Source organism: Sapajus apella, unplaced genomic scaffold, assembly GCF_009761245.1.
Source record: "Sapajus apella isolate SASKATOON/1434 unplaced genomic scaffold, GSC_monkey_1.0 scaffold33, whole genome shotgun sequence".
NCBI classification, from domain to species: domain Eukaryota; kingdom Metazoa; phylum Chordata; class Mammalia; order Primates; family Cebidae; genus Sapajus; species Sapajus apella.
Genome location: NW_022436973.1, coordinates 18,125,737 through 18,152,670, shown reverse-complemented (window position 1 = coordinate 18,152,670; position 26,934 = coordinate 18,125,737). Strand labels below are relative to the sequence as shown.

At 38.2% G+C, this 26,934-nt stretch overlaps 1 protein-coding gene and 1 pseudogene across 1 annotated transcript in view; both read right to left on the bottom strand.

Moving 5' to 3' along the window:
* Positions 1-9,558: 9,558 nt before the first annotated feature.
* TMX4 (thioredoxin related transmembrane protein 4) overlaps positions 9,559-26,934 on the bottom strand; it is a 44,300-nt gene continuing 26,924 nt past the window's right edge. Inside the window, exons 6-8 of the mRNA XM_032295446.1 lie at positions 20,029-20,130; positions 16,539-16,602; positions 9,559-14,776 (exon numbers count right to left, since the gene is read on the bottom strand). Of these exons, the coding sequence (XP_032151337.1) occupies positions 14,406-14,776; positions 16,539-16,602; positions 20,029-20,130 (537 nt within the window). The 3' untranslated portion in view covers positions 9,559-14,405. The remainder of the gene's footprint in view (positions 14,777-16,538; positions 16,603-20,028; positions 20,131-26,934) is intronic.
* On the bottom strand, positions 15,374-16,532 carry LOC116562923 (annotated as a pseudogene).

The window sequence follows — 26,934 nt, the reverse complement described above, 5'->3', positions numbered from 1 at the left end:
GTAACAATATGGTGTGCAGATTTGTAGCCTAGGAGTAATAGGCTACACATAGCCTAGGTGTGTGGTAGGGTCTACCATATAGATTTGTACACTCTATGATGTTCGTAACAACAAAACTGCCTAATGGCATATTTCTCAGAACATGTCTTCATCGTTAAGCAAAGTGTGACTGCAATAATGATTTGGTGCACAGATTGAGAACTAAGACTTTGGGGGTTCAAATCTCATCTCTTAGATTAATGAGCTAGTGCATGTAAAACACTCAGTAAATGCCAGCTATATTATTATTGTGTTTTATAGCTCAATGAGAAGTCCTAGTCCTGTGTTTCTTAACCCTGGCTGCACATTAAAATCACTTGAAGACGTAAAAAATGTTCATGCTTTATCTCTGAAAAGCAGGGCCAGCTACATAATTTATAAGCCCCACGCAAAGTGAAAATGCAGGGCATGGTGGCTCATGCCTATAATCCCAATATTATGGGAGGTCAAGGTGAAACGATTGCTGAAACCCAGGAATTCAAGACCAGCCTGGACAACATAACAAGCCCTCATGTCTACAAAAAAAATACGAAAGTTAGCCAAGCATGGTGGCACATGCCTATAGTCCCAATTACTCAGGAGGCTGAAGCAGGAGGGTTATTACTTGAGCCCAGGAGGTCGAGATGGCAGTGAGCCACAATTGTACCACTGTACTTCAGCCTATGTGACAAAATGAAATCTTGTCTCCATACTACTACTAAAATATAGTAACATCAACAACATAGCATTTAAGCAAAGCTCTGGGCCCTTCTGGACATGGAGTCCTGTGGGACTGTAGGCACATCCTTAGAGCCCACCTTGCTCAAGGGATTCTGAAATAATTCTGAAATAAATCATCTGTAATGTTTAAAAGCCAAGTTATTCTAGTACAGAACCCCAGCTGGAACCACCAATGTAGTCCAACAATATCACTTAATAAATAAAAAATATTGAGCCCTATATTCAATGCTAGCTTCCCAGAATCTCCCTAAAACAATCTATTGAGGCCTGGTGTGGTGGCTCATGCCTGTAATCCCAGCACTTTGGGAGGCCGAGGTTGGCAGATCATGAAGTCAGGAGATTCAGATCATCCTGGCCAACATGGTGAAACCCCATCTCTACTAAAATGCAAAAAATTAGCTGGGCGTGGTGGCACGCACCTGTAGTCCCAGCTACTCAGGAGGCTGAGTGAGGGGAATCGCTTGAACCCAGGAGGCAGAGGTTGCAGTGAGCAGAGATTGCACCATTGCACTCAAGCCAGGTGACAGAGCAAGACTCCGTCTCAAAAAACAACAAAAACACCACCTACTGATAGGACAAAGTTGAGCTTATTGCTTACTATGGTATCAATGCACTATCTCAACAGTCTTAATTGCATCTCAGAAGGAGGAATAGCAAAATTGGGAGATTTATTGATATTTGGAAGTTTCCTTTAAAGGATTTCTTTGACAGTGGCAGGAGGATCGGTTAGGCCTGGGTAAGGATCAGAGTATAATAGCGTGGGATCAGTGGACACCTTAAAGCAAAAAAACTTGAACACTACCATTTGATGTCTTCTATTGAAGAGTCTGATGAGTGTTTTAGAGTCTCTGGAAAAACCCATTATAGTTATTTGTAACTTTCATCTTTCTGAGCAAATGTTTTCTGGAATAATAAACATATTGATGAAAACTCTGGAATAATCAAGTCAGATTAATTTAGATAGCTATGTAGATAGCTTGGATTCTGAACAGAAAGGTTAAATGATTTGCATGGTATTATGTAAGTAGTGAGTAAGTCGAGGTAGACCTCAAATGTCCTGACTCAAAAGTATAAACCAGGCTGCTTCTATAAAACCCAGGAATCTAAATCAAACCACTCACGATATCATAATTTTTACAAAACACATTTCGAAAGACAGTATCCTCAATTGGCATTACACTTCCAAAAAATTGTTAAGAAGTAACTTTCAATTGGTTATTTATAACAGAAAAGCTTAAAGTGTTTATTTTTCATCATTAAATAGCTATTTTTCAGTCCAAAGGTAAATTATGAGAGTTTTTGAGGATTTTGAAATTGTGCCACTCTTAGGTAATAACAAATCTGTAACTCTCATGTTAAGTTTGTAGCAGAAAACACTGAGTTGGTTCAGGAAATCAGAATTGAGAAGCCTTCACAAATTATTACTTTATGGCAGTTACTGTAAATTAAAATATATCCTAGTCTTTCAGCCTAAGTGCTTTTTTTTTTCAAATGAAGCAGCAATGCATATTTCAGAAAATTTTACAACAATTCTCCATCTTTCTGTGTTCAATGAGTTATGTCAAGAATAGAAGTCTTTGTTCAATTTTAGCTAAACTAGAGAAGTTGTAGTTTTAAAGAATCAGCCCACACTTGTGCAAACTTTCACAGTAAGTTTTCTCAAATTTCCTGTTGGCTTTAGAATTTTTTCTTTTACAAACAAAGAAAACTAATTAATAATGATCTCTGTGACTGGAAGGCTATTTCCTTGAATAGACAAGAGTGAAATGATGAGACAAAAGAATTCCTCTGGAGAATTTTTACATATAAAATTAAATTGCTTTCTGAACAAAATACCTTAGCCATTGCATACTCTTGTTTGGTAACTTGTGACAGTGACATGGAGAGAAAAAGAAAGCAGCAGAAGGACAATTCTTTCCTATGCTGGAGCAGCAAGTAGTGAGATTCTTTTTCTATAACCCCAAACTCACTCACTTCTGGGCATCCAGGAAAAACTGAATGGAATTAATGTCACTAACTTGGGAACTCAGTGTAACATCTTTCACTCAAATGTGAAACTTGCTGTAAGTAAATATTGGGGAAGGAAGGAATAACAATTGTTTTATTTCTGGTTTTAGACTGAAGACCCAAAGGTGGTGATAGCTGGGAGGTAGTCAGCAAAAATATAGTCCACAGAGGTAACACATTGTATCAGCTTTAATTTACGAGTGTTTGATGATTCCTCCTGCCCTCAGCAAGGAATGAGATAAGCTTTCTCTTGTTTCCTCCTTCATCCACTCCACCTACCCTCAGACCCTATTATACAAACTCAGGGCAGTCAGGCAAGGAGGAAAGAGGAAAGAGAAAAATATAAATATTTGTAGTGGAAAAGGTTGAGACTTTGAAAAGGAGAAAAATTGAGGCTTGGAAGGAAAGGAAAAGGAGAAGGAAAAAAAGCAAGCGCTTGTGCAAAAGCATGGAAGGGAAAGTTTGTGAGGGAGGAAAACGGAGAATGGGAAAGAAGGTAGGAGTTGAAGAGTGGCCCCAGGGACCCATATAGAGTAGAATAACAGAAGAAATGCACGGAGCTTTTAAGAAATGTTAGTCTCGATAATGAATTAGGCTCTCATTATTTTTCAGAGATAAAATGATTTATGTTCCTGGCTCCTGGGGTGAGTTTTGTGGGCTAGAAATACAGGGTCATGTAGAGTCAAGGAATTTAGATGGGTTACATTCTAGATGTGAATCTCCAGGTCTCTGGTGTATGACGTGATACCCAAATGCACCTTGATTTAAATTATTACCTGAGACAGTAGTGTATACTTGGCATGAAAAGCAGACTCTTCAAACATTGGAATAAATAAATGGGAAGCTAAGAGTTAGTTTTTCTAGCTCCAGAAAGTCCAAGCAATGTGGTTGAGGCTTTGAGAAAATGAAAACTGTAATTTGGCAGGGAGGAGGAGAGATGCGTGGTTCCAATTCGAAAATCAGACTTAGGAAACAAATATAATGCAGCAAAATTGAGATTATCTTTAAAAGAAAAATTTCCCTTGTGAAACTGCAAACTGGATATTAAGTTTAAGACAGCTTCAGTGGCCATCTAATTTCTCAAGAACATACATTGCATTCTTAACAGAGACAGAGAACCCATGTCAATCCTGCTTGGAGCAGTCAAATCTGCTGCCTTCTGTACTGTGCTGAGTATTTTCATTCCACAGGCATCTGGCTGCTGCCATGAAGTCCACTTCAAGCAGGCTTTGGAACTGTTGCAACAGGCAAATAACTCCCAGAAACTTGAGAAATTTGTGGAAAATAACAGGCAAGAAAGGGCCAAATCAAAAAACCTTGAGTTGTAATTTGAGCACTCCACTGAAATGTCGTAAGATGTATGGACACAAAAATAAGAAATGCAGCACCTACTCTCCCACACCAGGGGCAATTTATAAAGTTAAAGCAAGAAAAGCTGCTGTTAATGTTACAGATGTTTTTGAGAGGATGTACCCATAAGAAGTGGCTAAAATAATTCCTAAGGTGGAATGTCTGCCAAGAGTGATGGAATGAGGCTTGGCAAATGTCCTGGTTGGAGCAGATGGCTGAGCAAGCCATGATTTTCGGGGGTTTAGTCCTGAAGCAAAAGTCATATGACCTCTCACTATTGGTGAAGCTGACCTAATCTGAGGAGGAAAATGAATGAATTGTAACAGCCTACAAGACCATCTAATGGGGCTCACACCGGAGGCCTTGAGCAGATTGAGGGAGTTAGAAGTCATAGTAATGACACCCCATCTTTGTTATAAGGGTGAATAAACACAGGATCCAAATCCCAAGCAGGGGCCCTCAGAGAACTCTTCTTGGTGACTGGGTACCAATTTCCCTCCAGGGCAAGCAGGTTTCTGTGTTGGGAGATTTGAATAACTCAATATGTATGAGTCCACATGAGGATCACCCTGGTCTGCCTGGCCAAACTTGGAGGACTAGACATGATCAGTGTTTGCTTCTATCATGGAGAAGAGGAGCATCTAGTGGTAGTTTCTACCAGAGGGTATTTAATATCGAATGGGGACTGAAGGAGAGGACTAGAGAGTCTCCAGATGGGAAGTGGGGGGAACAACGTGATTAATTCCTAAATGTAATATTTTGGCCATCAGAGAGTTCTCCCATTCTCCACCTCCAATGTTTGCAGAGAGGACAATGATGAATTTTGGCGTAGGCAGCTAAGTCTGACCGTTCCTTCTTTGAGAATTGCCTGATGGGAATTTTAAATCTACCCAGTATACACCAGAGAAGTTGGGGGGCAGCAGATGTAAAGTGTAATAGGCACATAGTCATAATTCCTTTTAACACATGGAAATTCATGGCCTCCCAGCCACCTCCTTCCCAATCAAGAAAAAAATTCTGGCAGTGCCATTTTGGTATTCATTACTTTCCTGGAGCTCCATGGCTTAATTATCCAGTGGGAAGAATCTTCTAAGCAGAGATGGGATATCTGTTTTAGAAGGGAACTGTGGAGAAAGGAGCTTCCTCTCAGGAGTAAAGACAGAGAAGTAGTAGGTAATAGGGGAGTGGTTAGGAAAAGAGAACCACTCGTGTTTGCACTTTGGAAATACGCTAGAGAATTTTCAGACATAAAGACAAAAAGAGAAGAGGTGTCATAGAGGGATAGCTCTGGGGACTAAAAGAGGCAGAGAATGAAAGAAAAATAAGGAGTCACTTTTCACTTTTGATACTATAGTCCTTTGAATATGACAGTCCACAATGATAAAGCTTTATGAACCTCAGGAATTATTAAAATCATGGCTTTCTATCTCATAGCAGAAAACCCACCATCCAACCTAAGAACTCAACTCCTACCAGTTAACTTTCCCCCAGCATTTACGCTTTCAGGATTAAACCATCCTGATTTCAGAAGCTAAATAGACCAAGGCTGAGTCTCAGTGTCTGCGGGGTCTGCTGACTTCTGGTTCATCCTTATTCCTAATATGAGTCCTTCACAGGCTCTCCCATCCTTCGCCAATCCCTGTACCCTCACCAGACAAAGCGCTCATAACCATCACTCAGCCTCTCAACACAGCCCTTACCCCTCTCCAGAAACAATAAATGCCTTCAGGGGAAACCAGTCCCAAACACCAGGATCACATTCCTGACCTTTCAATTTCTCCTAGATCTTGTCCTAATATCCTTCATCATCTTATAAACTTTGATGCCTTCAACCAATATATAGATATTTAATATTATACATATTAGATATGTGTAGCAACACATATATTTTTAAAGTAGCTTTCCCAGTTGTCTTCATTGGGAAGGGTGGTTAAAATTGTCTAGACCTTCATTAATGGATGTGGAAGTCTTTTATTATCCCCATTGTAAATATGAGGCACAGAGAAGTTGGGTAACTTACTGAAGTTCACACCACTGCCAAATGGCAGACCTGGGATTCAACCCCAGGAAGGCTTGTTCTAGTATTTACGTTCTCAAACATCTGCTCCTTGCTAGAGTATTATATGTTGCCTTTTGATGCTGCAAGAACAAATCTTGGAAAATCCTGAGGAATATATTTCTAACATTCTGGCATTTCTCCCAAAGATTATCAGTAAAATATTCCAGGGAATGTCTTACAATCAAAATATTCAAAGGACCAGTTAAGAACTAGAAACTTTCTATATGTCTGTCAATAGTGGAATGTATAAGCAATATATTATATATTTATACAATGAAATACTACACACCAATAAAAAGTATTGAACTACTGATACATGCAAGATGGATGAACCTAAAATACATTATTTTGAGGGAAAAAAGTGCCTAATTCTTTTGTGTTATGTTTTATTTTTTTTTAATTTAAAGCTTCTATTTAATAATTTTATCCCAAGTATTTAGGCAAGTCTCACCTTGCTATCTAATAAATAGTTCCCTTGTGTGATTTATAATTTGAATTATGAGTTTATCTTAAGCAAGACTTTGTCTATGGGAATCTTTAAGCCAGACAGAGGGTGTTTTCAAGAGCAGCTCCGTGCTTGCTTCTGCTAGTATATACCCCCTCCCACACCCCTCACCCTCGCCCACCATGTATATACCCTGCCAACCCATTAGCCTTTTTATGAGAATTTTTTTGGTGTAGGTCCTTTTGAGAATATGAAACTACTGTAAATTCAAACTCTAAGTTGTGTAAGGTCAAACCATTGATTGTGATTTCTTAGGGAGGTCTATTATTTTTCAACACATAGAACAGGCCAAGACAGAAGAGCTTTCTTGAAGTGTCTATGTGCCAGTGAGATTTTTTTATTTCACCAAGGATGGAGCTGGGAATTTTATGCAGTTTCAGTTCCAGCTTTCTAACTTGCTATAGTTGAGGCTTTGTATCCTATACCTACATGGACAATAAAATGTACTCTCTCTGCTTACCTAAGGCAGTAGCTGCCCTCTCTACCATCACTGGTGGCAGTTCCAATATCAGGTCATATTTCTTGACCTCTTGGTTTTTGGCCTTGTGAATTTTTCTTACTTTCTTTTGAGCTCAGTTCTACAATGAAAAAGATATTGGTTATATTTTAACTAGCATTTCTAGTTTTTGTAGTGGGATGGTTTTCGAATGATCTGTTTCATAATATCACTTTTCAATTAAGTTTTGGAAAAGCTAGAAACTAAACTTCTCCTTGGAGAGTCACATGATTAGCCCATTAAAGGTCACCAATTTAAAAATTATCTGGTCATAAAACCCTTTGTGGTACATTATACACAAAGACCTCCCTGACTTCGGTTTGGCCCTAAATCACCATTTTGTTTACATATTATGAATGAGGCAGTTCTCCCCCCAACTAAGAATAGGCATGGGCTTCTTTTTTAGGTCACTACTTTTTTTTTTTTTTTTTTTTTTTGACATACGGTCTTGCTCTGTCACTCAGGCTGGTGTGCAGTGGCATGATCATGGCTCACTGCAGCCTCAAACTCCCTGGACTCAGGAAATCCTCTCACCTCAACTTCTCAAGTAGCTGGGACTACAGGCACGCACCACTACACCTGGCTTATTTTTGTATCCCTTGTAGAGACGATGTGACATCATGTTGCCCATGCTCATCTGAAACTCCTGAGCTCAAGAGATCCAACCACCTTAGCCTTTCAAAGTGCTAGGATTACAGGCGTGAGCTACTGTGCTCAGCCTACCGATTGGGATATCAAAGATATTCAAATGAGAAAAAGTTCATGCAAAGATTAGTAAGAAACTGTGCCTCCATCACTCCCTCATAAAAAAAAAAAGAGGACAAGAATCTACCATGATGACTTAGTAGACATTCTCTCAGAGATAAAAGCTATCCTCTGTTTTCACACATGCTGCTTAAAGGTTGTGTATACCCAAGGGGTCCCATACCATCTTAGCCTCCGCAGCTCCTAAGGTTGCCCTGCTGGTCACACATACTATCTACACCCTCAGCCTAGGTCAGGTTCCTTTTTATAAACTCATGTAGCATTCGTTAACTTTTCCACTTGTAACTCTTTACCTGCTAATATTCACCTTCCCAAGTAAAATACAAACTCCATGAAATCACAGTTCTTGGTTTGAAAACTCTGGTATCTTGAAGGCCCACAATGGCAAAGTCCAGCAGGAAGACACCCAGCACTGGGGCCGCATGTACTCTGTCCTCTCTTGCCATGTGTGCATTCATACCATTTCCCAGGAGCTTACTCTATAAAAGGTCCTGAGCTTACAAAGGTGGGTAAGAAAAAGTCACTGTGGCAAGAGATCGCTGCCTCTCAAAGTTCCCTTTTTTCTTAAGTACACAGCAAGATTACACATCCTAGTCTTCCTTTCAGTTAGGTATGACCCTGTGACTGTCCTCTCACAGGAAATGTGAACATAAGTGACACATGTGTTGCAGCCTTGCTCAAACCTCTCAGCAACGTTCCTCTATCTCTTACTCCTTCTGACTAATGGGGATGAAAATGATCACAGCCACTTTAGCAGTCAGGAAAGCCTCCCTTGACCTTGAGGCCAGAAAAACCACAGAAAAACCTACATGGAGCACAGCCACTACTGTCTGGGATGCCTGCCCTGGACTATGCGAATCAGCGATATAATTTGGGGGTCTGTTAGCACAGCCTGGACTATCATAATACAGTTATCAATCTCAAGAAGCCCAAATGTTCTAAGAAAGAATTCCTATTATTGTGAAATATGTTTCAATGAGCATTAAAGGCTACAGTAAAGCAGGGGGTTAAATTTGTAATTCAGTGTTTTTGGCTTGAAAGCTGCAAGTTTTGCTACAGGTAAGGATGAATAAACAAAGTCATCAAGGCAGACACAGCATGACAGACCTCTCTCTGTATAGGCAAATAAGCATTCTGAGCCACTATCTCTGAGGGAGGACCTTGCTGGCATGCAAGTTTAGTAACTGTCTTCTTTCTACACCACACTCCCCCAACCATCTTCCAAAGGACAAAAATCAAATCTCCATTGTTTCAGTCTCTGAGGGTGTTCCAAGGACCCACCTTACCTCCTTGATGCTTTTCCACTAAAGTGGTGGGGAGTGTTAGGTGTAGAAGGGAGTTTTCTGAAAGCCCCAAAGACAAGGTCAATCCAGTGTCTTGGAGGAGGAGTAGCATCCTGTACCATCTGGCTATCCCGAGACCTCAGGATAGAGGGAGACCCCAGAGGTTTCTAAAGGCAACACACTGGAGAGGCCTTGGATCTTTGGATCCAGCCTTGGTTTTGTGTACTTTCCAGAGCAACTAAAGGGCACAGAGTCTGAGTTTCACCAAGTCAGGAAGGTAGAAAGAGAAAGAATGAATGAAGAGACTAGATGGAGGATGGGCACAAAGGAAATTTTTTTTTAACAAATTAATATTTTTTGCTGCCTAGGCAAATGGCTTTTATGAAAATACTTGTAGGAAAAGCAGTACACCATTTGTTTTTACTTATCATGATCATTAGGTTTTGATGCAAATGGGAATTTACAATAAAATGAAACAAATAGGATCAAGAATTATGTACAATACTGTGATCAAGTGATTTGTGATTCAGGCAATGTACTACTTGAAACACATATCTGGATTTCTCATTCCAAGTGCTGCAGATACTACTTGGGGAAGCAAAGAATACAGAAAGAAGCATAATTAAGTTCATTAGGCTAAGACTAATACAAAGAATATATATAACAAATTTATGATGCATTGCATTATAAGCAATGTTTTTAGTATAAAAGTTGCATTTCCACAAAGAAGCTGTCTAATAACAAATATGAATAAACTACTTCAGAAATGCATCAAAGTTTTATGAGTCACACATATACAGTGTCACAGTCTACATAAAGCTTCACTGAGAATAAGCCATCTGAAGGCCATGTCCCGGGCTGAAGTGATCAAAAGCCTTTCAAAAGATCTTCCTTCCAGAAAAGCTGTTCAAAAAGTTGCCCCATCAGATCACCAAGCTTGGTGACTTCACATTTGGCTTTTGAAGACAAGCTAAAATCTCCCCCAGAGAATCAAAACGTAGGACTGAGGTAAAGAGATATTACATATGGAAGAAATTTTCTGTTGGCATATGAGATTAACATGAATACTTTCGATAATGTTGGTACATTTGACAAGATGGGCCAACCACACATTTATAATACTGACAGAAATAATACTGCCAACACCAAGAGGAAGGACACAGCCTATCAATAGGAGCAAGAGCACTAGCCTCCCTCTTCTTTCTCTCACTTCATACCAAAGATTTTATGCTGAAATCTCATGTGTACCTTATGTTTTCTAAGTTCTTTAAAATTTATTTTTCTCTGGACTCTTTAATGTTTCCATCCTGAAAAACAACATACCAGCTCTACTACTGATGCACTTGCTAATAAAAAGTCACATGGTAAGTATTTGCCTTAAAAATGACTTTTATCATCTACCTCAAAGGTACTTTTACAGGAGGCAGGTTCTGTAAACTTACATATTTCCAAATCATATCAGAATATCACAGTTGTCAATAAGGAATTTTGGCCATAAAAAGTAAACTTTTGGCTTTCTCCAATATCAAAAGCTAACCCCGCCGAAGCTTATCTATTTTCTACGACAGTGGTTATTTTGAATGTACGAAGAGGGCTGTGGTTAACAGGCAGGGATTCTATGCACAAGATGAGCTTGTAAGCATGTGCTCATGCAGTGCAAGGCCCTGTGAACCCAACAGGCCCTGTCCCTCATCCCATCCAATAGCTATACTTCAAAGGGAAAGAAAGATGTGGATTGCCTGTACGTGGCTTTAATGAGATCTCTGAGCAAGCTACGCTGGTTTAGCAGATCTAGCAAGAGATAAATCATAAGAGAAACCAACATAAAGGTAATCAGAAGTTTCACGCTTTCCTTCTAATCAATGAAAAGGTACCCTGCTCCAACCCCCCAAACATGAAGCAATGCACATTCCCATTCCAAAACCAGTTACCTTCACTGAATTCACCTAATTTTAATTTACATAAAATACCATTCTGTGACTAAATAACTGATATTGCAATAGAGGGAAGCATGATTTTAATTTTTTTTAGATTTTAAAAATCAAAATCATGTTTCCATATACTCAAGTTCTGGATCAAATATATTATCTATAAAAAAAATCCACAATGTCTTATTGAATTGTTCATATAATTTTAAGTTTAAATTATTTTAGGTTAACTTTTCTCCTTTAGTTTATATTAAGTATTCAAAACAAACCTAAAGACTTAAGTGGAAAGACATTAGTTATGTACTTATCAGGACATCTGGTAAAAAAAATCCATCTTTGCCATGATGTTAAAAAAGGGAAAATCAGGAAAAATCGTTCCCACAGATAAATATTTAAAGTTTTAAAGGGTTCTCTTCTCCAAGATTTTTTTTTCCTCACCCTTCAGTTTTTTTAAAAGTATTCCTGAGAAAGAAAATACATTTTCTGCCAGGCACAGTGGCTCATACCTGTAATACAAACATTTTGAGAGGCCAAGGCAGGTGGATAACCTAAGGTCAGGAGTTCAAGACTAGCCTGACCAACATAGCAAAACCCCATCTCTACTAAAAGTACACAAATTAGCCAGGCATGGTGGCACACGCCTGTAATTCCAGCTACTTTGGAGGCTGAGGCAGGAGAACAGCTTGAACTAGGGAGGCGGAGATTGCAGCGAGCTGAGATTGTGCCGTTGCAGCCTGGGCGACAAGAGAGAAAATCCATCCCAAAAAAAAAAAAAATTGTCTTATTATATAATTAGATATAGATCAAATATCCCTTATCCAAAATGTGTGGGACCAGAAGTGTTTCAAATTTTTCTGGATTTGGGGATTTCTGTATGTATGAGATATCTCTTGGGAATAAGACCCACATCTAAACACAAAATCCATTTATGTTTTACATAGACTTTATACAACATAGCTTGAAGGTAATTTTATACAATATTTTTAATAATCTTGTGCATGGAACAAAGTTTTGATTGCACTGTGACCTGTCAAATGAGGTCAGGTTTAAAATTTTCCACTTCTGACATTATGTTGGAACTCAAAAAGTTTAAGATTTTGGAGCATTTGGAGTTTTGGATTGGTGGATGAGGAATGTTCAACCTGTACTATTTGAGGTCTGGTTGGAAATTGGCTTTACATTTATAAAAGCCAGGGTAGACTGTATTTCTGCCTTCCCTCCCCTCTAGTCAAATCCTCCACTAAAAAAAAAGAATATTTCAGTTTGAGTGGGAGGCATTATATAGAAAAGCCGAACTATAAAACCATTCTTATTCCATAATACCTGTGAACCTGGGTAGACTGTTCTTTGAAAACTCTGTTTCAGCTGATTTTAAGAGAAAGAAATCCAGTGACAGGAGGACAGGCAGGCCCAGCTCTGCCCTTATCCAGAAAAGCTTCCTGGTATCAGGGAGATGGAACTGCCACCATCAGAACCATGGCACTTTGGGTGAATATGTGTCAGCGACCAAAGGGGCAGGAAATGGGCAGTGACTAAGGAGGCAGAAAATGGGCAGGACATGGCAAGTTTCTCCCAGCCCATCAGCTGGGTGATGGCCTCAATCTTGAAGCTGCACCACTGTCTGAAAAGCACAATTACTGGTGACTCTTAAACTTTACCATACTAGGGAAGGAGACGTGTCAAGTAATTGAATTGGAAAGATGAAAAATAATCATCTCTAAAAATTGATGCTGTCAGAAGAATAACCTCCTTTGTGCAAGTCTTGCAACAGCTTCATTCAGCCACAGGAGGGCAGACAGTTTCAGAACCTCCCCCACCAGTGAGCCCTGTGCTCGCAGTTAATACAAGGAAAGGGTTATCTAAACAGCCAGATAGAAATATACCACATGTTCCTTTTTAAATACAACAGAAACTTTTAGAGTTTCATAAACCTGTACTCATTATGCTATCTGGATCCAAGGGGCATAGAATCAACTTTAGGCATCGTTCATATGCTTGGAACCTAATTTCATGAATTTATTCTAACACAAAAATCAGGTAAGAGAAAAATAAATGGATAGATTTTTTTAAAAGAAATTAGGCTCCCTGGGTATTTATAGGAGATTGAGTATTGAGAGATTTACAAAGATATAATTCTTTGGAAGATTACAGAAGATGGAAACAAAATCAAATCTTTCACTTTCAGATACTGAAGTTCATTAATTCTTCCACCAAAAGCACAACACTGGAGGAAAACCAGAAGTGGCTTTTTAGTTATTATTAAAGTAGTTCAAGACCCAGGGAACCCCTTGAGATGAAAATAAAACAAAACAGTATTCAACTTTTCTTCACAAGACCACCTTGTACTGTCAAGACTTAGAGGACTTCTGGTTTGAAAAAGAATATTGTTAAGGAAACTTAAAAAAATAAAAACACTATATTTTGGCCAAACAATTTTTTTTTAATCTGTCTTGTAAAATCCTTACTTCCTTTTGAACCTCTGATGGCTGCAACATTTCATTTGAGATGTTTGGTGGTCATGACTTCATGGGTTATGGTTACTGATTACCTAAACCCATAGGTCAAAATAAGCAACACAGTTCATGTAAATCTGGTTGCTATTGGAGTCCTCTAACCAAGAGATAATTGTGAAGAGTGTGGAGAGCCTGAACCCCCATGGTGGAAAAGTTGGAAAAATTAAAGGTAAGAAATAAAACAAGACACAGGAGAGTCAGAGGGCTGTGATGGCTTCTGAGCTCCTTTCTGTACCCAAGGCCTCCTCAATTGCTGTCCGTAAAACAGTGTTCATGCACTGTGATGCCTGATGTTTCTTGCAATTTGACAAAAATAAATCATTTACACAAGAAAAGGAAGTAAGGTTTCTATGCTACACTTTGAGGATGCTCAGGATCCAAGGCTCCTGCTTTGCTTTTATTTCTCTCAGCCTGCAGCCTTGTCTGTAGAAGGTGCTATTTAGGGCTGGGAGTGGCCTCCTCTGGTCAAGACTTTCTCGCCGCCAAGTAAATGAAATTGTTCCCATCCCAGCCCCCAAACAGATCCCAACACTACATTTGTTTTTCTATATCCTGATTGTCACACCTGACTCTCCTTAGTATAAGTGAGGCTTACTGCCATGAGACCAAATGAATAGAGAGCATCTTTTAAGAGAGAAGCTTGCTCATTCAGGAGAAATTAAGGATTTGGTTCAAACTGCAGGCCAGAGGGAAGCTGACATATTGTTTTGGTCTGTATTCTTGAAAACACATCATTAAATCTACAGTCCCTTGTCAGCATGCTGACTTTTACGTTGCCTCAAGGAGTCTTCCACCGCCTCTGTGTCAGCTGGGCAGGGCTGCTCAGAGATGGCTTCTTCAGCCTCCTCAGGCTCTAGTTCCTCCTGGGTTGTACTGTCCTCTCCTGGGGGCCCCTGGTCATTGGCCTCACTTCTGTCTTCATCCACACCAGCAGCCAGGTTGTCCTCCTCCTCTTCTTCCTCGGCTTCATCCTCATCGCCAAGGTCTTCTTTCTCTTCGTCATCATCTACAAGGCTGTCTTTGTTTTCTTCTTCATTTGAATCATCTTTCTCCTCCTCTGCATCCTGCAACTGTTCAGCCCTATGAGCCTCCTCTGACCTCCGATTCTGCTCTGTGGAGGGAAGAAAGAGGAATATCCTCTGAATATACAATTGTAATTTAGTAATCAAATGAGTATGTATAGCTGTGAAATAAAAACAGAGGGAAAGTGATAGTTTTTTTCTGTCTTGAAGTTATGGTCACACAGGATAGATTCTCTGGTTGACATCCTAGTCATATTTAGGGCTTCTCCATCTGTCTCTGGAGATTTCATGGACCATAATGACTTCAGCAGGGCATGTGGGCAGCAAGAGCAAAGTTTCCTTTACGCTCTGTATTTTGTGTCTTGTAGAAGACTCAGTGACCCTATTGGTCATGGTGATTGGTTCAGAAATGTGACAAGCTGAGCCACTCAAAGGACTAACAAGAAGTTCTGGACCAGACTCAAGAGGGAAAGTCTCTCCTTCTTCAGGGATTTTTAAACAGAGAAAATGAGCACAGACTGTCAACAACTCTTATGAATAAGCCACACAGAAAGAAAAACCTAACATCACTTGGGCCGTGCTTGAAGCTAGAACATCCCTGGGCTTTTCAGTTATGTGAGCTAATAAATTTTGATTTTTTTCCCTAAACTGGTTGATATTGGATTTCTATTATTATTATTTTTTAATCAGTGTGGCATAGGAACTATTTAATCATTAAAGTCATTTCCAGTATGGGGCCTCCTTGCCTGCTGTCCCAGGAAGGGTGGGTGGGTGGCTCTGCCAGGGCTTTGATTCGTGGCATGGCTTAGTCGGCACCAAACAGATGCTTGAAAAACCCCACCCCCACCCCGGGACAGCAGCGGAGCCAGGGCTTGGGTGGAGCTGTTTATTTCAGGGAGAGGGCAGGGGAGGGGGCTCAGTCTTTTTTGGCAGCGGCTTTTCTCATGGCAGCCAGTGCATTGCTCAGCTCCTCCCGCTTCCTCTTGGTGCGGATGTGTGTCCCCACCCTTTTCTTGATGAACTTGAGGGCCCATTTGTCCTTGGAAACCTTCAGTAACTCCATGGCGTGCCAGTCGTACGGGGCAAAGCCACACACCTCCCGGATCATGTCCCGCATGCACTTGGTGTATTTGGTCAGACGCCCGCGGCGGCGGCTGTGCCTGGGCTTGCTCACGTTCTTGGTTTCCTTGTGGCCCTTGTTGAGGCCCATGGCCATGGGATAGCGAAGAGCCATGGCTGCTACTCTCCAATGGCGATCGTGGCGGAAGGGCCGACGCCGCAAGGAACTATTTTCTAATTATCAATGAAAGTCTCAAAGCCTCAAGAACTTCAAGAACTAAAAAGAAACATGAGCTTATTTAAACTCCTACATAAAATTCAACAATTACAAACTCTCGTGAACATCTTTATGCAGTCTTAAAAATAGTCTGGAATAAAGACATGCAAATCCAGGGCCACCTGGCCCCAGAAGCAGTGTGGAGCAGCGCAAGGATTTGAGGAGACTGCTTTTAAAGGACTTAGGAAAGTTACTGGCAGAGAGGAGACTCAATATATATTGAATTCCCCTTCTTCACTTCTAGTTGTAGTTAAAGGAAAACATGACACTGATTAATGAAGAGCACACAATTAAAAAGAAAAAGCATTTACCAAAATGAAATATTTCCTAATTTAAGAGAAGGAGAAAAATAATTTTTGTTCAAATCTACCTAGGAAACATATTTTATGAAATTTGGTAGTGATGATTTGGCAACCTAGCAAATAAGAGAGAAAACCCACTATGTATATGAGCACAAAAGAGCACAACACAGAATTCCAAAATCACTCTATGTCACTGAAGCGAATTGTACTTACCAGAATGCTCAGATAAATGCCTTGGAAATGGCACATAGAAACATTCTGATATTACCACCAAGACCTGGAGGGGAAAAAGTGATTTTACAGTGAAGAGATAGGACATTTATTACCAAAGGGACTCAAAATTAGGCCTTGCTTCTATAATCAGATATTCTTAGACTATTAATTAGCAGCTAGTCAAAAGTCTTCACAAGAGACAAGGATATAATTAAGAATTTCCTAGTTTTCAAATGTGACATAATACAGGAAAATACTAATTTAGAACAGTGGTCACAAAGTCAAAAGTCTACAGAGAACCCACTATAAATAGATGAACCAAGCAGCCATAAGAAGATAGACAGTATGAACCAAGTCTTTTAAACACATATTCTGGACAACCAAACTACTCTGTATATAGGCTGCCCCTCACCAGTGGGTAACCCCTGACTGAGTGGAAGAACATTTCACAAATGTTACAACCAGCTGTGGATGGGGAAGGATTGAAGATGACTTGAAAGGAGGAGGCATTTAATGCCCTGGGCAGTCAGGAGAGAACAGCAGCACAACCTGGCTGCTCTAAACTAAACTAAGTTGGATCTCCAAGGGGGATCTTGGATCCAGAGAAAGCCCTGAATGATAAACTGAGGAGACCCAGGAGGTGGGGCAATGAGATGCAGGAAGGCTTGGTGGGTTGGGGAACAATAAACTCTAAGGCTTTAAATCAATTTGAACAACAAAGAGAAAAAGCATTCCATCTGAAATGATTCAGGTTTGAAAACCTTACATTTTAAAGTGATAGTTATAATGTTTACTGGCTATTCCAGGACATAATTTTTTTTCTGACTTCTCTTTTTTTATTTATAATTGACATAAAGTAACTATATATACTGACGGGATACAATGTGATGTTTGAATGGATGTATATATAGCATAATGATCAAATCAGGGTAATTACCATATCCCTCACCTTAATTTATTCTATTCTTCTATTCTGGAAAATGGTATAACCAACAATTTCATCTCAGGTTTAGTCTATCTAACTTACTCATTTAATTTTGACTGAGCTGGTGAAGTTATTAAAAAAAAAAAAAAAAAAAGAACAAGAAAAATATTTAGATCGTAGCGTCCCAACAGGCACGTCATCCCTTAAGGAGTCTGGGCCATTCAGAGCCAGCCTCAGGCAGCTTTGTCCCTCAGTACCATCCCTTTACACTGGCATGCTACATAAATATTCTCTGTGTGGCTAAGATATGTAAACAATTGAGAAACAATTCTCTATCATCCTAGAAGTTAACAAAAATGTCATTCTGGAATAGATGATTTAAAATGGGATAAGAATGCAGATGTTTCAAATTATGTAACTCTCACAAAAAGAGGCTGAAAAGTACATAAGAAATTAAAGGTTACTAAAGGCAAACATTCCAGCTGTTGTGTGTTTACACTTTACAGTTATAGAAAAGGCATTCTATTTGTATGTGTATGTATGTATTGTTTTTATTTTTATTTGTTTATTTTTTTGGGAGACAGGGTCTACCTCTGTCACCAAGGCTGGAGTACAGTGGCAAGATCATAGCTCACTGCAGCCTTGAACTGCTGGGCTCGAGTGATCCTCCCACCTCAGCCTCCCGAGTAGCTGGGATTACAGGCGTGTGCCACTATGCCAGGTTAATTTCCGTATTTTTTCTAGAGACAGGGTTTTACCATGTTACCCAGCTGGTCTCAAACTCCTAGGCTCAAATGATTCATCTGCCTCGGGTTCCCAGAGTGCCAGGATTACAGGCCTGACCCACTGTGCACAACCTAAAATAGGCACTTTGAACACAGATACGTGTTTATTTTTTGGAAACTTATTAACAATAAATGTATGAATCTTTTTAAATTTATGATTCTTATGCTTTGAAATTGTTCTTTTATTAAATAAAGTTATTTTCCCAACTTCTTATTAAGGAAGGATAGTCTATCTCAATCAGTTGAACAGGCTAGAATCAACTCTCTCCTTTCTTCAGGCCAAGGCTTCAATAATCCTTCTGCACTAATTATCTGAATCTAGGCTTCCAAAAGAATCTAAGGCATAGGCAGGCAGGCCCAACGCAATTTCATGAACTTAAAGTCAACATCAAAATAATATTCTAAACCTCTAAGCATTTTCACTAGCCTTCCAACAGGTTCACACACAACCTACATTCCCTATAACTCCATCACTGATTCTCCTGGGACCACATACTGTTCCCCCTACAAGAACCTCACACTATGTAGCCCCAAAATACACTGCTAGAAAAATCTAGCAACTAGACAACAGATGAGAGAAGCACAATGGCATTCTATTTATAACCAGTGTCGATTCTCTTTAGACCCAGGCAATGGGGACATGTTAATTAGCAAAAAGATTAATGCAACAGAACAGAACATACCCAGGACCTAATGAAGGACACATACAGGTATCTAAGTAAGTCTCATTCCCACCCCTGAAGTTAACATCAGGAGCCAAGTCTTAAAGATAAGCCATGATCTGAATTAGGTATGTTCATGGAAAAGTCAAATCAAGCCTCCTTAGCTCCTTGGGGGTGGTTATGACTTACTATAAGTCAATTGTTAACATTTTAAGCTTATTTTTAAAAAGAACTTGCTAAACAGACAAAATTCATTATAAAATATTAGGACAGACTTTAAGATAATCTTACCTTAAAGTCTGTTCTCTTATATAAATTTTTAGTAATCATCAATTATTCCCATTATAGTGTATAGGAACTATGTGATTAGTATACATTATAAAGGTTTTTTAAAACTTTTTGGCTTAATTAGGGTTTAAAATGAAATCAAACTAATCAAGATTAGGTTAGTTAAGAGAAAGAAAAAAATAACAAAGAATATAACATGCTAAACTTTTATAGTTGTCTATACAGTTAGATAAATAAATTTACCATTCAACTCTTGCCTGAAACACTGGGGAGAAAATGCACAGATATATATTAGGTACTGATTTTCATGCCCAAAAAATAATTGTGTTGTTTTAACTACATTATCTTACAAACTCTATCTCGGGAAAACCAGAGTGTATGCATGAATAAGCAGCTGGTCAGGATTAGTTCAGTTGGAGGATAAAAACAAAACAAAAATCTTGCATCTACCCAAAGAACAAATTCAAAACACTGGCCTTACTACTACAGTGTTCTAATTAAGTGGGCCATATGTGAAATCACAGCTGACTCAGTTGTCTTAGAAACTATCAATTCAAGTAGGGTCTCTCTTTTATTTGTATTACTGTCTATACTCTAGGCAGTGACTCCAAAATATTTAAGGGATAGGACTGGTGATAAGAATTTAATAATTTTTCAATTATATCTCACATTACCATTGAAAGCAGTCTCAAACAAGCAAATGCTACTTAACTACTTAGATTACACAAAACACTATATTTTATGCGCTTTTTCTTTCTTGGCTGCCTATTAGTTGTACATGAAATCCACTTTGCCTTAAAGACAGAAAAATGTTTGGTATTATCTCTTACCAGACCCATGAAAAGGCCAAAAACCAAGGTGGCTATGACGAAAAAGACGTAAGAACACCAAGCAGGAATTCCAAGCGTCACTGTGAAATAGTTGTGAAGATGCTGTAATCAGAAGGAAAAAAGTAAAGTATTTATTTTTAAGAGAACCAAAAATATTTGAATCTCCTTCTCTAGCTGTTGTTTCTACATCCATAGATTCCCACAAAGGTTTATCTATCTAAATGATTCTTAGAGAACACATCAATTTTATAATATTGGGAAACTGAGAGTAATAAGGTCATTACTTAAAAAGTTATACTTGTTTGGAGTTCATAATCTGGATAGAATTCTGGTAGGATCATTTTGACAGTCCTTCTTCTATCATGATGGATGCTTTCGGCCCTCCTCCCCTAATAATTATATACATCTCAATGTTTACTTATAATAGAACATTCATTAAAAAATTAAACTTTTTCAGCCTTTATTGACTTTTCAGTAAAACTAAATTACTACTTACAGAACATCAACCTTTTAAAATGTCTCCATACCTCTTTTTCCTAATCAGGCTCTCATTGCTCTATATCTATTCATCCTTTCAAAGTTTAGTAGATTACCAGAAAACGTATAATGTAACAGTAGACAGAAGAAACAGTTTTTTCTGGTTAATTTATTATGAGCAAATTAGATTTCAGCAATCTTTGAATAGAGTGTACATCCCTTCATGCTCACTGTTCCCTAAGATTCTATTTGATGAAAAATACTTTAAAAAGGAGTGAAGGGACATACTCATAGCTAGAAATTACTTACATGCTAAATTATACAGAAATTAACAGAAATGAACTTGCTATTTTAAAGTCAGAGCCTACTTAGATGTAGACTTGCAGAAGCCATGCTTCCTCACAATGATTTAGTCATTTGTTTAAGATCCTGACAGCTTCAAAACTGGCCATTAACTAAAATTCAAGCAATTACTGGACACAGGATGAAATGGCTCCAAATATCACCAGCAAGCAGAGGTAATGACAATGACTTGCCTAGAACCAGTAAGGTTGATGAAAATGAGTCCAAATTTCTATTTTAATTTCATATTTCTCAAATTTGAAATCACTCCCATTGGTTTCTTAGTTTATGTTAATGCAATTAAATAACATATTTTATTCTGGCTTAATTTGGAACAATAAATAAAGAAAAATGCTTGTTATCTAGCATAACCTGAAATATCTCTCTACAATTACTTATTCAGCAAAAGAGACAGAGCTAAAGACTAAGTAAGTATTTTAAACACTGACACATGGAATCAAACTGTTCAATCAGTATTTGTTGAATAAGGAAAAGATGCATCAAATACCCGAACCATTCATAGGAAATGCAAACACACTCTCGATTTGTAAAGCTGGCATCTGTCCTCTGTTGATGTCACTGGCCATCAGTGTGTGTTTGGCCAGGACAATTGTTTATTAAGAGTAACTTAGTATTTTACAACTCAACAAGCAAAGGGCGTATTTGAGATATCAAAACATCATTTCATTCAAACTCTTTTCAATGTAAGTTTTACAATTTATTGTACAGTTTCCTACTTTAGAAAATATTATGTATTCAACTTATGCTTTTCTCAGGGACTCAGTACCATCAACAGGATTAAACTCTGAAATATACCAATGAATGAGAAAACGGTAAAAGTCAATCTGCCTTTGTGCCAACCCATGAATGTGTTCTAGAACTTGCTTTATAAGTAGCTGCTGATTTATCTTACTTGTATGGTTAGGACAAATAACGTGCAGTTTTAAGTCCTTCTGTACAGTATCTTATGCCCTGTCTGCAAAATAAATGATAAATGCAACTCTCAGGAAACTTTCTATATTATTTTTTAATTTCATTAAATCATTTGCTTTTGAAGCATTGCATTCTGACTCAAATACTTAGTACTTTCAAGAAATCCGCTTATTTTAATAAGCTGCACTTTAATTTTCTTGTATCAACTTCCTCTTTAAAGGGATTTGAGTTTCTTGGAGAAACTCTGCCATCTTCTGGTCTTTTAGGTCATTATTACTAAAGATTCATTAATCACGTTGTACCTTTACAACTACAGATATAAATCTTTATCTGTTTACTTTGTCTGAGTCTACAACGGCTTTAAAGCCCCTTATGAGTGTTAGGTACCATGTTCTTGAAGTTTTGCTTTATATATGCTTCCAAAGGAATAGCTTATTAAATCAAATCCAATTCAGTTTTAGATTATTGTGTTTCTGTTTCTTTATTTTCCAGGCAAAGTGACAGTTTTCACTTAATGGAAAATACTGATCCTTGTTCAATATTATATGTGCTTACCTCAAGGAAATATCCCATGTTGTTCACTGAAAATGCACAAAAATGTAACCTGATGGGCATGATACCTTATACTATTGTACTAGATAAGAAAGTATCTTACTGTGTTCACTGAAAATGCACTAAAATTCTGATGCACGTGATACCTTATATTATCACAGTGCATGATTAAGTTAGAGCTAACTTTTGGCAACATACATATTTGAGTGAGAAGACAAAACATCATTACAATAGAATAAATGAGAAGAGCATTCTAATCAGTGGTCAGATAGACTTAAGGAACACAGGCAGGTCAAGGCCTCCATGCATCTGAGGGAGAGCCTTCCCTCCTCAGAAAGGCAAAGCACTCCCTCTGGAAGTCTAAACTACTGCAGGTTGAATTAAATCCTGCTCAGTCATCCAGCCCAGTGTTACAGTCTCATTCAAACCTGGAGTGGCCCTTAAGGACAGAAAGCCTTTGGATTTAGAGTTCACCTGTGTCATCGGATATACTCTGAGGAGCTCTGGAACAAGTCCTTTATCTCTTTCAGACACAGATCAGAATCCCCAAAATATCTTCCCTGGAATGAGACAGCTAGGAAAGACTCTTCAATGGTGGCCAAGGGTTCACTTCTTTCATGCTTTAGCTCGCATCACTTGTAACAAAACATGGCCTGAAGCCTCTCGTAGGATTTTTGAGAAGTACCTTATAGATGTGTACCACTATCTCACTGTAACATTCTACAAAACATTCTAAACATTTTTATATGAAAAAAAAAATTGAGAAGAGGCATGCTATGTAAATCACAGAAGAACGTTTTCAAGTTTTAAAATATGCTTTGTTATTCTCTAGTCTAAATGTTCATGGCTTTTAATTCTGATAATCAGATACTTTAAATAAAGCCGTAAGTCTTCTGTCATGCTGTTCTAATAAAAAGGGAAGGTAGCATCCATCATACAGATTGTCCTCCCAAGGATGTAGCACATCTTATTTTAGCTAAAATTTGCCATATGCCTACATCCTCTCAAAACAACAGTAACATTTAGGAGAGGGAAGTTACATCCTGTATTACCTCCATGAACAGCAGAGATTCACCAAATCCAATAAAATAATGCTTTAAATACATTTAAATGCTAAACCTAGTTAGCAAAAGCATACACAGGTTGAGAATCCCTTATCCCAAATGCTTGGGACTGGACATGCTTCAGATTTCCAGTTTTATCAGATTTTTACATTACACTTACCAGTTGAGCATCACAAATCCAAAAACCTGAAAATCAAAATGCTCCAGTGAGCATTTCCTTTAAGTGTCATGTTGGTGCTCAAACAGTTTCAGATTCTGAAGCGTTTTAGATTTTGAATTTTTGGATTTGGGGATGCTCAACCTATATGCTGAGTGACTACCGCAGAACCCTATTTTAAGCCTGCTATCAGCATTGGCTAAAAATTTAACAAAAGTATTCCATGTTGCCTATAAAGAGAAGGAAAAATAAAATAATAAAGACAATGATGATTAATAAATATAACTAACAAAAAGCAATAATCAAGCACATAACTAGGTACCAGATTCTGCACTAAGCACTCAAAGCGTTCTAGGAACAAGTCCATGGCAGGAAAAAAAAAAGATTCAGGGACCTACACACAAGGTGGGAAACAATGATGTGCTTCTGGAAGAGAAGGATAGTGCCTCTCTGCAGCACTGTAGCCAACTGTGAACAGAGGGAAGACAAGACTGGATGGTCTCTCTCCACACATGTGCCACAGACAAAAACCCCAAGGACTTCTAATCCTATTTGATTTGGCAGTGATGCCTCCTGAAGTTCAATCTTCTGCACATTGCTTTCATGATATCCACCTCACTTTGTACCATCCATTACAGTATTGACATTTTTTACTTAAGTCACTTTAAGTTATATACAAATTTAAAGAAATTTTATATTGCTACTATAATATAAAATCAAAATCAATTTTGTCCTTTGAAGATGTCAACTTTCTGAGAAACTCCTCTAACTGTCCCATCTCCCAGGCCTCAGTGACTCCATCTGTAAGTGGGGTGGGTGAAATGTCGAGACTATCCATGAGGATAGATACTGTAGCTAATGTGGTAATTACTTCTGTGAGTTTATATAAAAATTAAAATATGCAGGCGAATGCTATCATGACTGAATTGAAAAGACAATTTAAATTTAGCGATGGAAAGAACACTGGAGATCATCTCCTCGTTGTCCACATTGTGGTACAAATGACATATGGAGGATCCCTGGGATTCAGGGTAACAGCAGGAAGCTCACAGGAATTGCTTCATAAGATTATTCAAGGGATTTTGTCACCTCAGGGTTTACTCAAGCAAGAACACAGGGGAGGTTTGTATAAAATTAAAAAGGTCAAATGCAAACCAAAACACCTCCGAGTTGATAGGAATTCAGCCATGTAAGTGTCTCATCACCAGGGGATCCCAGAATCTTGAGGACCAGCTTTTATATCCAGAATGTCAGACTGAGCAAGTTGGCTTTACTTCGAAGGCAGAAAGAAACTCAAGCCTCTTAAGGAATCACTAGAGTTCAGTAGGCTCTGATTTTCTATGTAGATCTCTGATCTTCTAGATATTTTCTAGATAATCACTAGTTCAATACGCTCTGATCTTCTAGATATATTGTTTTTATTTTCTCATTACAGAAAAAATAGAAGTTATAGAAAAAAGGCTTTTAAAAATTGTTCATAATTCCAGAAATCTGTTGATTTATCTCTAGGCATTTTCCTATATACATACAAAAACTCCAATAAACATCACATGATACTGTTTTATCTTCCCTATATAAATACTTAAATCTAACCAGCTACCCATCCAGGGAAGACTGTTGCTGAGGAAAGACTGATTTCTATCTGTACATGTATCCAGATATTTCAATAGGATAAAGAGACTACGGATAGGCATAAACAATCTTGCCTCACTGGCATTAGCCATTCTACATCTTTCCTTCTTCCACGTTTTTAATCTTTCTCTGAGACTTTACACTATTTTGGTTCCACCTCCCATCCCCACCTCTGTCTCACTATGTACAGTGTTTCTTCTGTTCATTATTAATATATTTGCACTGCAGTTTCATATGATCTAGACGTGAGTTAAAAAACAATTAAGTTTGCCACAATTATACATTCAACATTGATTTGAGGAACTCCAGCTAAAGAAAGAGTCAGCTGAATGAGCTAACTGAGCAGGCAGGGCAGTCAGCTGGGAGGATTGACTGAGTAAGTGGCTCTCTAAGGACAGCAAGGCAAAACCATAACTGGAGGTGGAAGTGGGAACCAGAGACCTGATGGGTAGCCTAAAGGACTGGGTCTCTTTAGGTCAAAGATTATATGCCTCGTAAATAAGAGGGCAAGAGCCAGATTCTAGAAATACAAGTGGCAAGAGGCCTACCTAGAGATTTGATGAAAGGATGGGGACTTATTTCTATTACCAAAGTTGGCAAGAGGCTTGGGGAGACTACATGCTGATATGGAGGGTACTATCAGATTTCACAAATTATTAAGGCAATGTATACACACACACAAGGAGATCAAAATAATCTAATACTGTACCATTTGCGCTCTTTTATGTACAACTCTCTTCCATTCCCCTACACACACACACACACTCTCTCTCTACAATCAGGATAAATGTTTTTGTGATCCCAATAAATATAAATGGATTAAATTCATCAGTTAAAAGAATTATTTATTGCTATCTACTTTTTATAAGATTTACTTAAAACATAATAAAAAAGTTGAAAATGGAAAAATTATTCCATGCAAATGCTTATAAAAAAGATAAAACATAGTATTAATACTAGATAAAACTATTTTACAATTATACAATTGTATAATTGTACAGTTTGCATTCTACATTTTACAATTATAAAATGTAATTACTTGTGTGCCAAATTTTAATTTATTTTATAAAATTATCATTTTTGGTTCCTTTTGGAAATATATCTAGAAAGAAATTATAAATATACATTTATATAACATATATATTCTACTTCTCAACCATTAAGAAGAACATATTCATTAGTTATTCAGACATGGATCAAATTCTATTCTCCAAATGGCTCTCTCTCTCCAGTTTAATGCATCCACACAGAGTACATCTGTGTTGCCCATAGTTGGGCACTGTGTGTACAAAGATAAAACACCCACTCCTGGCCTTGACACACTCTAAGTGTTACACATTGTAATCAACTGCATGACATAATGAAAAATTGTAACTCCTTATTTAAACTCTTGTTTAAGCTCCAAATGACAAGCTATATGAGGTCAGAGTATGTATCTTCCCTGCTACTGTCTTTAAAAGTAAAACTTCTCTTTTACAATCAATGAAGGCCATATCAGCTTCCATCTAAGCTCTTCTTAACCTGTAGAACAAATTCTATTGTTCTGCACTTATCACAGATTTGGTGCTAAAATTTCAGTCAGTGCTGCCTGACAACCATCTATTACAATTCTTCTGTTAAATTAGATAGTATAATGCTACACAGCTCAGACAGCTAGCAGGCTACATAATTTCATCAATCTTTAACATCGACATATTGCAAAAGGCAGAATCTCTTTTCAGTTCCCAGTTTGCAATTCATAATTCTCAG